The 12069-nt window shown below is 41.4% G+C and overlaps 1 protein-coding gene across 2 annotated transcripts in view; it reads right to left on the reverse strand.

Annotated features, from left to right (window-relative positions):
* Window positions 1–12069, reverse strand: part of LOC106577901 (IgGFc-binding protein) — a 115939-nt gene that overhangs the window by 53105 nt on the left and 50765 nt on the right. For both annotated transcript variants that reach the window (XM_082965277.1, XM_082965276.1), the window contains exons 47-59: window positions 10946–11087; window positions 10316–10515; window positions 10050–10188; window positions 9768–9851; window positions 9385–9575; window positions 8879–9008; window positions 6894–7138; window positions 6404–6552; window positions 6064–6192; window positions 5762–5900; window positions 2451–2592; window positions 387–586; window positions 121–259 (exon numbers count right to left, since the gene is read on the reverse strand). In XM_082965277.1, coding sequence (XP_082821403.1) covers window positions 121–259; window positions 387–586; window positions 2451–2592; window positions 5762–5900; window positions 6064–6192; window positions 6404–6552; window positions 6894–7138; window positions 8879–9008; window positions 9385–9575; window positions 9768–9851; window positions 10050–10188; window positions 10316–10515; window positions 10946–11087 — 2029 coding nt within the window. The remainder of the gene's footprint in view (window positions 1–120; window positions 260–386; window positions 587–2450; window positions 2593–5761; window positions 5901–6063; window positions 6193–6403; window positions 6553–6893; window positions 7139–8878; window positions 9009–9384; window positions 9576–9767; window positions 9852–10049; window positions 10189–10315; window positions 10516–10945; window positions 11088–12069) is intronic.

Here is a 12069-nt window from a genome sequence, read left to right on the forward strand (position 1 = left end):
TGGTCAACTCATATGGTCACAGCCTGGTCACCTACCCTACCATCCAAGACCTCAGACGTCAAAACACCATTATGAGTGTGTGTGGGTGTTTGTACGGACTGTTTATGTCAGGGAACTTACTTGTAGGGTAGCAGTCCAGCTCTCCACCCTGGACCTTACACTCGTGCATTGGAGGGCAATCAGAAGGATTGCAGGTGACGAAGGGAGCGTTACAATAACATTTCAGCTTACAGTCCTCCACGTACCACTCCTCACCAGGCTGGAGGGAGGGAGGGAAGGAGGAGAGATGGATGGAGAGACAATAGTTAATCAGTGGATGGTGGCTGGTTGGTTACATACACGTCACACACACAAAGTCCATCACCCGACACACACAACACACTCACCTCGTAGTACTGTCCGTTAGTGTCTTTGCAGCCACAGGAGTTCTCTTTGACACAGTCCCCGGCGCTGAGGACGTAACCAGGGTCACACACACAGCCCTCTGAACAGGGAGCATCACACCCTGTGGAGGGTCTGGAGGCACAGGTGGGCTGGCAAGGGGCGGCACAGGGCACGTACTGACTGTTGGGGGGGCATGTCAGAGCTGGAGAGGAGGAGGGAAGAGGAGACTTTAGGAGATAAGTCTACTTTAAAACATGACTGTCTCTTAATAATGACTTTGTTGATTATATGGAACAGTACTGTTAGAGTGTATTGTTTGGTCTTTGATGTGCTAATAACAGCAGGGTCTTTGGTGAGTGAAGAAATCATTATTATTATATGAATCACTACAATTTCCATCTTCATCATCAATATCCGTCTCTTCCTTGTTATTATTACGTATAACATGTATCTGTACCAGGGTTGGGGTCCATTCCATTTCAATTCCAGTCAATTCAGGAAGCACTTTGAAATACCAATTCCAATTCTCTTTAACCTGTTAGGGCTAGGGGGCAGTATTGACACGGCTGGATAAAAAACATACCCGATTTAATCTGGTTACCACTCCTACCCAGTAACTAGAATATGCATATACTTATTACATATGGATAGAAAACACCCTACATTTTCTAAAACTGTTTGAATGGTGTCTGTGAGTATAACAGAACTCAAATGGCAGGTCAAAACCTGAGAGATTCCTTTACAGGAAGTGGCCTGTCTGACCATTTGTTGAACTTCTTTTCCATCTCTATCATTTACTAAGGATCTCTGCTCTAACGTGACACTTCCCACGTCGTCCATAGGCGCTCAGAGCCCGGGAAAAAACAGAATGTCGTCATTCCAGCCCCAGGCTGAAACACATTATCGCCTTTCTCAAGTGGCCGATCAAGGGACACTGGCTTATGCGCGTGACCCCGACCGCCCCCGCCTTTGGGATTTTTTCCTCTGTTTGCCGAAAAGGAGATTCCCTGTCGGAATATTATCGCTTTTCTACGAGAAAAATGTCGTAAAAATTGATTTTAAACAGTGGTTGACATGCTTCGAAGTACGGTAATGGAATACTTAGAATTTTATTGTCACGAATTGCGCCATGCGCGCGACACTTCTTTACTATTTCGGATAGTGTCTGGAACGCACGAACAAAACGCCGCTATTCAGATATAACGATGGATTATTTTGGACCAAACCAACATTTGTTATTGAAGTAGCAGTCCTGGGTGTGTATTCTGACGAAGACAACAAAAGGTAATCAAACTTTTATAATAGTAAATATGATTATGGTGAGTGCTAAACTTGCCGGGTGTCTAAATAGCGAGCCCGTGATGCCTGGGCTATGTACTTAGAATATTGCAAAATGTGCTTTCACCAAAAAGCTATTTTAAAATCGGACATATCGAGTGCATAGAGGAGGTCTGTATCTATAATTCTTAAAATAATTGTTATGCTTTTTGTGAACGTTTATCGTGAGTAATTTAGTAAAATGTTAGCGAATTCCCCGGAAGTTTGCGGGGGGTATGCTAGTTCTGAACGTCACATGCTAATGTAAAAAGCTGGTTTTTGATATAAATATGAACTTGATTGAACAAAACATGCATGTATTGTATAACATAATGTCCTAGGGTTGTCATCTGATGAAGATCATCAAAGGTGAGTGCTGCATTTAGCTGTCTTCTGGGTTTTGGTGACATTATATGCTGGCTTGAAAAATGGGTGTCTGATTATTTCTGGCTTGGTACTCTGCTGACATAATCTAATGTTTTGCTTTCGTTGTAAAGCCTTTTTGAAATCGGACAGTGTGGTTAGATTAACGAGAGTCTTGTCTTTAAATGGCTGTAAAATAGTCATATGTTTGAGAAATTGAAGTAATAGGATTTTTAAGGTTTTGAAAATCGCGCCACAGGATAGCAGTGGCTAGCCTAGAGAGGTTAATGCTTTTCAGTGAGGGACATTTGGAATGAGAATTTGGTTTACTTTGTGAAATGACTGGAATTGAAATGGAATTGACCCCAACATTGATCTGTACTCACGGCAGAAGGTGCTGTTCCTCCAGGTTCCGATGGTGACTCCTCGGTCCTGACAGTCATTGACGTACGACTCGATGGACTCACACAGGATGGGTTGAGCACCATCCAGCTCGCACAGGTCAAACAGACAGTCCTTGAAGAAACTCTGAAATAGACACACATGAACATACGCTTGCACACAAAGCTTGTAGGTTTGGTTACTTAAGTGACAAAGTTGTTTGAATTGAATTCAATGAAGCGTATTTAAACATTTCTGCACTAAATATGTCTATACATTCACAAAATGTCTTCTTGGGGGTGAGATTTCACACATTAAACAAAGTTTTGTTTAATCTTGTCATGACGTTGCCCTCTTTGGGTTTTCTATGCACCATCCCCCTACCTCTGTCTCCCACACCCAGGCTCTGTGAGAGCGGTCGTAAATTCCTAAGAGAATGTCCTGCCTCATGGCCACGGTATGGAGACAGAGTGGGTTTCATAGAAAGAACCAAGGGGTTCTTCCACTTCACAGAATTGGAGAACCGAATGACATTTATGTTTTGGAGAAGGTATGAAAGATCGGTGAAGATTCCAGCTACGAACTGGTCCGTTATGTACAATTTTGTGAAGCTCATGAGAGACAATACGGCCATATTACCATGGCGCTGTTTATATAATAGCCTCAGTTGTGAGACTTACATCTAATGGTTGTATAAAAATGAATGAATAAGGATAAAGCAATTGGGAATATGTTGGGATGCTTGTAAGATGTTAATGTGAGAGAATTGTATTTCTGTTTAAAGTTTCACCAAGTTATCGGCACGCCCCCATGTACAGACGGGACCTGGCATCATGACACAGCCCTTTTCTGTTATTCCGAATATAACCCCCACCCAGGGTTTCTATCACCAGACCGAGCCTCCACTCCATTACGAGTTGGCTGAAGGTTTGACCATGCCTTCCTCTTACTGAACTTTAACCTGTTAGGGCTAGGGGGCAGTATTGACACGGCTGGATAAAAAACGTACCCGATTTAATCTGGTTACTACTCCTGCCCAGTAACTAGAATATGCATATAATTATTGGCTTTGGATAGAAAACACTCCAAAGTTTCTAAAACTGTTTGAATGGTGTCTGTGAGTATAACAGAACTCAAATGGCAGGTCAAAAGCTGAGAAGATTCTGTACAGGAAGTACCCTGTCTGACCATTTCTTGGCCTTCTTTGCCATCTCTATCCATTACAAAGGATCTCTGCTGTTACGTGACACTTCCTACGGCTCACATGGGCTCTCAGAAGGCGGCAAAAAGCTGAATCGGGGCTTTGCAGGCTCTGGCTGAAAAAAAGTAGCGCGTTTGGGTAGTGGCTGGTTACAGTACTGTGAGACTCAGGCTCGTGCCCGCGTCGACAGAATGCTTTGTTTTCTTTCCTCTGTTTACCTAAAAGGAGATTCCCGGTCGGAATATTATCGCTTTTTTACGAGAAAAATGGCATAAAAATGGATTTTAAACAGCGGTTGACATGCTTCGAAGTACGGTAATGGAATATTTACAATTTTTTTGTCACGAATTGCGCCATGCTCGCGACCCTGATTTACCATTTCGGATAGTGTCTGGAACGCGCGAACAAAACGCCGCTATTTGGATATAACGATGGATTATTTTGGACCAAACCAACATTTGCTATTGAAGTAGCAGTCCTGGGAGTGCATTCTGACGAAGACAACAAAGGTAATCAAACTTTTGTAATAGTAAATCTGATTTTGGTGAAGGCTAAACTTGCTGGGTGTCTAAATAGCTAGCCCGTGATGGCTGGGCTATGTACTTAGAATATTGCAAAATGTGCTTTCACCAAAAAGCTATTTTAAAATCGGACATATCGAGTGCATAGAGGAGTTCTGTATCTATAATTCTTAAAATAATTGTTATGCTTTTTGTGAACGTTTATCGTGAGTAATTTAGTAAATTGTTAGTAAATTCCCCGGAGGTTTGCGGGGGGTATGCTAGTTCTGAACGTCACATGCTAATGTAAAAAGCTGGTTTTTGATATAAATATGAACTTGATTGAACAAAACATGCATGTATTGTATAACATAATGTCCTAGGGTTGTCATCTGATGAAGATCATCAAAGGTTAGTGCTGCATTTAGCTGTGGTTTGGGTTTTTGTGACATTATATGCTAGCTTGAAAAATGGGTGTCTGATTATTTCTGGCTGGGTACTCTGCTGACATAATCTAATGTTTTGCTTTCGTTGTAAAGCCTTTTTGAAATCGGACTGTGTGGTTAGATTAACGAGAGTCTTGTCTTTAAATGGCTGTAAAATAGTCATATGTTTGAGAAATTGAAGTAATAGTATTTCTAAGGTATTTGAAAATCGCGCCACGGGATTCAACTGGCTGTTGCGTAGGTGGGACGAATTCGTCCCGCCTAGCCCAGAGAGGTTTACCATACCACGTGGTTAAACTCTTAGACTATCGATACTGACAGAATAATAACAAGACTTTGATATTAATTACTAGTCTGCAGCTAGGAATTTGGTATCATTGAATTTCGAAGACCGACGAAACATCTGTCCTATAACGACATTAATGAATGTCACTTTGAAATATCCATTCTAACCGAGAGAGAGAGAAAGAACGCGAGAACAAACTCTCCAACAGAACGAACTTTTCAACAAAGATCCCGACGACACACTGAGCGTGAATATATATATTGATTGCAATTGTTCCCGAATGAGTGAGCGTTCATGTGCAAAGAATTAGCATTTCAATTGTTATAATTATCAACTTTTATCAACCTTTTGTCTAACAAGCCGCCATGCCGGTTAAGCCCACTAGGGCACATTCCTATATCATCTCTTGTAACGATATCTACTGTTTGTTATGCATTTCTGTGAATTACTTAGTAAATAAATGATTTTAAGACAAATGATGTATGGATGACTCATAGTGAAGACTGGGGTCGTGCAGATAACCAACAATTTACAACGTTTGGAATGAGACTGACGAGGTAAACGAATACATCATTAATCAGAAGACTTATAGATCAGATATTATAATATCTGAAAGTTATATTAGGAAAATTATAACTTTGTAATATGAATATTTTCCTTGGTGCCCCGACCTCCTAGTTAATTACAGTTACACGATTAATCAGTTTAATCGCGTAATAATAATTACAGAGAGTTATTTGATAAAAATGTCTTCAATTTTAATGATGCCAAAGACACGACAATCTTAAAGACAAAATATGATATGACCCTATATTCTGTACATTACAGTAATTACTCACATTGGGTAGGACACTATATTCCGCACATTACGGTAGTTACTCACATTGGGGTTGACCTTGGGGTGACAGACAGCGAATGGTCCGTTCTTGTCCAGTAGCATGCCGCAATAGCCAGAGCTCTCATACCTGTCCAGTTCATCATCAGTACAGCCTGGGATGGTGGTGTTGGGCTTCTTGTTACAACTGGAGTCAGAGACAGGGTGAATCAGTCATGTGTGTGTGTTTGTGAGTGCCTTTGTGTGTGTGCCTGCGTGTGCGTGTGCGTGTGTGTGTGTGTGTGTGTGTGTGTGTGTGTGTGTGTGTGTGTGTGTGTGTGTGTGTGTGAATAACTGGTGGCATGACTCACTTGGGATCTGTGACCCAGCTGTGTCCAAAGTCATTGGGGTTGGTGGTCAGAGAACCGTCGGGTTTCCTGAAGTCATCGTTGGAGTTTCCGTTGTAGTCTCCACACAGTCCACACAGCTTGTCCTTATAGCTAAATACAGAGGAGCAAACAGACCGATGAGTCAAGCATTTTTGTAGAATTTTAATGACAACGTTATAAAATAAAAATATTACAATGTGAGATGTTTCTATTTGGTTTTCATTTTTATGTTGTGTTTATATGGTTATTTTAATGATATATCATGTCGGGGTCACCAAAACTGTAGTAGAGAAACCAAGCTGCATAAGCAGTTTTGACTCACTCCTTGATGACCTTGATGTCCATGTAGTGGTTTCCGTCATATCGTACGGTCACACCAAAGTCCATGGCTACAGTGTAGTGTTTACCAGACTTCAAAACAGACACGCCTGTAGCTGGGGTCAGTGGGATGTTCACATTGATACCATTCAACTAGGAGGAGAAGAGGACACAGACATGTGTTTGTGAGGGGCATTTCTTTTTTCATGTTTTTTAGCTTCCTCTTCATCAGCTGTTCTGTGTTTTGTATGAATTTTATGCATTTAATGCTGCTCAGGAAATTTCCTTCGGTGACAATAAAGATTTATTGAATACAATGACAAACTGTTCTTGACTGTGTATGTTACTTTATATTGAATGCGTACATGCAGGGCTCTGCATTTTATCAGTATTTCTTTCCATTGTTACGTTTTTAAACATTTTCAAATGTCTTCCTCATCTCTTCTTCTCTCTACCCCCAACCCTATCCCTCCATCAATCCCTCTCTCTCTCACCTGCACGGTGCCTCCCTTCAAGATGGAGATCTTCACCCCACGCACGTACACATGCACAGCCTTCAGGTAGGAGATGGTTGGTTTGTTGAAGCGGTTCTCGTTGTCAGCATGCACCTCGTAGTGAGGCACTGACGTGTGGTTACAGGGCTCTGACATCAGGTAGCTGCAGTTCCCCATGAAGTTGTACTTCTTCTTGTCGAAGGTGGTGTAGTGAGGGTCACCAGATGCGATACAGGTAGAGGTGTCTGGGGGGGAATAGTGATTATAAAGTTGGGAGTGAGATTAGTAATTGGCTGATGGAAATAATACAGACTCAGTGTTCACATAGTTGGGTTATTGTTTTCACCAAATGATGCCTGACAAAATGTAAATAGTGTTTTCCAAGCTGCACATAATACATGTATACTGTAAACAAGGCTGTCTGTTTGCATAGCTAGGAATCAAACTCTACGAACGATCCACTTTACTGTAGGTTGGCTGTTCCCATGGGTTTCACGATGGAACTCCTTACCAATATAATTGATTTGAAAAGCCTTTCATCTTTATATAAGTGATGATAACTGAGCTAATACAAGTTATGACAACTGAGCTAATACAAGTTATAATTACTCAGCTAATACAAGTTATGACAACTGAGCTAATACAATAACTGAGCTAATACAACTTATGCTATCTGATGAAAGAGAAGTTAAGATATCTCAGCTAATATAAGTGGTGATAACTTAGCAAACACAATTCATGATAAATGAGCCAATACAAGTAAAGATAAGGGAGCTAATACAAGTTATGATAACTGAGCTAATACAAGATCTGATAAATTAGCTAATACAAGTTATGATAACTGAGCTACGACAAGTTATGATAACTGAGCTAATACAAGTTATGATAACTGGGGCTGCAGGTAGCCTAGTGGTTAGATCGTTGGGCCAGTAACCGAAAGGTTGCTAGATTGAATCCCCGAGCTGACAAGGTAAAAGTCTATGGTTGTTCTTTTCCTGAACAAGGCAGTTAACCCGCCGTCATTGTAAATAAACATTTGTTCTTAAAAACCTCTTAAGTATTGACCCCTTTTTTTCAATTTTCGCCTAAAATGATATACCCAAATCTAACTGCCTGTAGCTCAGGCACTAAAGCAAGGATATGCATATTCTTGGTACCATTTGAAAGGAAATACTTTGTAGTTTGTGGAAATGTGAAAGGAATGTAGGACAAGATAACACATTAGATCAGGTAAAAGATAATACAAAGAAAAAACCAACCGTTTTTTTGTATTTTTTGTACCATCATGTTTGAAATGCAAGAGAAAGGCCATAATGTATTATTCCAGCCCAGCTGCGATTTAGATTTTGTCCAGTAGATGGCAGCAGTGTATGTGCAACGTTTCAGACTGATCCAATGAACCATTGTATTTCTGTTCAAAATTTTGTATCAAGACTGCCCAAATGTGCCTATTTCCTTATTTAATAACTTTTATGTTCAAAACTGTGCACTCTCCTCAAACAATAGCATGGTAATCTTTCACTGTAATAGACACTGTAAATTGGACAGTGCAGTTAGATTAACAAGAATTTAAGCTTTCTGCCAATGTCAGATATGTCTATGTCCTGGGAAATGTTCTTGCTACTTACAACCTCATGCTTATCGCATTAGCCTACGTTTGCTTGGTGGGGACCAAACAATCCTGAAGAAGTTTTAACTGACTTGCCTAGTTAAATAAAGGTAAAATAAAAACTCAGCTAATTCAAGTTCATAAAACTTAGCTATTACAAGTTATGAAAACTGAGCTATTACAAGTTATAATAACTGAGCTATTACAAGTTATAATAACTGAGCTATTACAAGTTATGATAACTGAGCTATTACAAGTTATAATAACTGAGCTATTACAAGTTATGATAACTGAGCTAATACAAGTTTGATAACTCAGCTAATACAAGTTATGATAACTTTGCTAATACAAGTTATTATAACTCAGCTAACAGTACCTTTGGGATAGCAGGCTCCGTTGCGACACTCCTCCGTGGGAGAGCAGGAGTTGTCCACACAGTCCAGGATGTAGTTTCCAGCACAACGACAAAGCTTGGAGCAGCCGTCACCAAAGATGATCTCTCCTGGCTAAAAGGACAGAGACGGGGAGAGAGGAATTATTAACATGTTGTTTGCCCATTCATTTTTTTGTAAAGTTTATTTGTGCATTCTGTGAATGTATGTGTGTGTTCCTTATGTTGTTGGTCATTTTTAAAGTATATTTGTGATGTGCTGAGAGGAGTACTATCAATATCCAAATGAGTGGACATTCTGGACAGTAAAAGTACCGTATCGTATGATATCGTATCATATTGTGTATCACATCGTATATCGTGTATCATATATCGTTTGGTATGCTGTATGGTATATCATACACAATATTGTATATCACATTCTATTGTGTCATATTCTATCACAAAGTACATTCTTAACCACAGACTAACAATCCCAGATGGTCTCGTACCTCATAGTAGTCACCTCCCTCCAGACAGCCACATGTTTCTATGGGGACACAGCGTCTGCCTTTGAACACAAAGCCTGGCTTACAGAAACACGCACTGATACAGGAGCCAGTGCAGTTGGTGGAGGGTTCCTTACAGCTGGGGATGCAGGCTGGGCCACACTCTATGTACTCAGCATTGGGAGGGCACGTCACTGTTGGGGGAGAGAGGGAGAGGAGGATGGGGGGAGGCAAAGAAGAGACGGTAAGAGGGTGTGGTGAAAGGGAGACAAGGGGTTAGTATCAGGAATTATTTGGTTACCAATTAACTGATTTGTGCAAATACAGAAAGCGGTTTCTGATTCTGATCGTAAGAATGAGAACAGATGATTGTCTGTTAATTTCACCTGGTGGTTTTGTGGTAGTAGGTTTGGCAGTAGTTGGTTTAGGTGTAGTTGGTATGGGAGTAGTTGGTTTGACTGTAGTTGGGGCTGAGGGACAGAGGGAGACAGCATGAGACATAAGAGAGAAAGATATTATAGCCAAGTCTCAGATCTGTTTGTGCTGTCTGGTCAACTCATATGGTCACAGCCTGGTCACCTACCCTACCATCCAAGACCTCAGACGTCAAAACACCATTATGAGTGTGTGTGGGTGTTTGTACGGACTGTTTATGTCAGGGAACTTACTTGTAGGGTAGCAGTCCAGCTCTCCACCCTGGACCTTACACTCGTGCATTGGAGGGCAATCAGAAGGATTGCAGGTGACGAAGGGAGCGTTACAATAACATTTCAGCTTACAGTCCTCCACGTACCACTCCTCACCAGGCTGGAGGGAGGGAGGGAAGGAGGAGAGATGGATGGAGAGACAATAGTTAATCAGTGGATGGTTGCTGGTTGGTTACATACACGTCACACACACAAAGTCCATCACCCGACACACACAACACACTCACCTCGTAGTACTGTCCGTTAGTGTCTTTGCAGCCACAGGAGTTCTCTTTGACACAGTCCCCGGCGCTGAGGACGTAACCAGGGTCACACACACAGCCCTCTGAACAGGGAGCATCACACCCTGTGGAGGGTCTGGAGGCACAGGTGGGCTGGCAAGGGGCGGCACAGGGCACGTACTGACTGTTGGGGGGGCATGTCAGAGCTGGAGAGGAGGAGGGAAGAGGAGACTTTAGGAGATAAGTCTACTTTAAAACATGACTGTCTCTTAATAATGACTTTGTTGATTATATGGAACAGTACTGTTAGAGTGTATTGTTTGGTCTTTGATGTGCTAATAACAGCAGGGTCTTTGGTGAGTGAAGAAATCATTATTATTATATGAATCACTACAATTTCCATCTTCATCATCAATATCCGTCTCTTCCTTGTTATTATTACGTATAACATGTATCTGTACCAGGGTTGGGGTCCATTCCATTTCAATTCCAGTCAATTCAGGAAGCACTTTGAAATACCAATTCCAATTCTCTTTAATGCTTTTCAGTGAGGGACATTTGGAATGAGAATTTGGTTTACTTTGTGAAATGACTGGAATGGAAATGGAATTGACCCCAACATTGATCTGTACTCACGGCAGAAGGTGCTGTTCCTCCAGGTTCCGATGGTGACTCCTCGGTCCTGACAGTCATTGACGTACGACTCGATGGACTCACACAGGATGGGTTGAGCACCATCCAGCTCGCACAGGTCAAACAGACAGTCCTTGAAGAAACTCTGAAATAGACACACATAAACATACGCTTGTCTTCGACTTGCACACAAAGCTTGTAGGTTTGGTTACTTAAGTGACAAAGTTGTTTGAATTGAATTCAATGAAGCGTATTTAAACATTTCTGCACTAAATATGTCTATACATTCACAAAATGTCTTCTTGGGGGTGAGATTTCACACATTAAACAAAGTTTTGTTTAATCTTGTCATGACATTGCCCTCTTTGGGTTTTCTATGCACCATCCCCCTACCTCTGTCTCCCACACCCAGGCTCTGTGAGAGCGGTCGTAAATTCCTAAGAGAATGTCCTGCCTCATGGCCACGGTATGGAGACAGAGTGGGTTTCATAGAAAGAACCAAGGGGTTCTTCCACTTCACAGAATTGGAGAACCGAATGACATTTATGTTTTGGAGAAGGTATGAAAGATCGGTGAAGATTCCAGCTACGAACTGGTCCGTTATGTACAATTTTGTGAAGCTCATGAGAGACAATACGGCCATATTACCATGGCGCTGTTTATATAATAGCCTCAGTTGTGAGACTTACATCTAATGGTTGTATAAAAATGAATGAATAAGGATAAAGCAATTGGGAATATGTTGGGATGCTTGTAAGATGTTAATGTGAGAGAATTGTATTTCTGTTTAAAGTTTCACCAAGTTATCGGCACGCCCCCATGTACAGACGGGACCTGGCATCATGACACAGCCCTTTTCTGTTATTCCGAATATAACCCCCACCCAGGGTTTCTATCACCAGACCGAGCCTCCACTCCATTACGAGTTGGCTGAAGGTTTGACCATGCCTTCCTCTTACTGAACTTTAACCTGTTAGGGCTAGGGGGCAGTATTGACACGGCTGGATAAAAAACGTACCCGATTTAATCTGGTTACTACTCCTGCCCAGTAACTAGAATATGCATATAATTATTGGCTTTGGATAGAAAACACTCCAAAGTTTCTAAAACTGTTTGAATGGTGTCTG

The sequence above is a fragment of the Salmo salar genome, chromosome 18, assembly GCF_965601325.2.
Source record: "Salmo salar chromosome 18, fSalSal1, whole genome shotgun sequence".
Taxonomy (NCBI): Eukaryota; Metazoa; Chordata; class Actinopteri; order Salmoniformes; family Salmonidae; genus Salmo; species Salmo salar.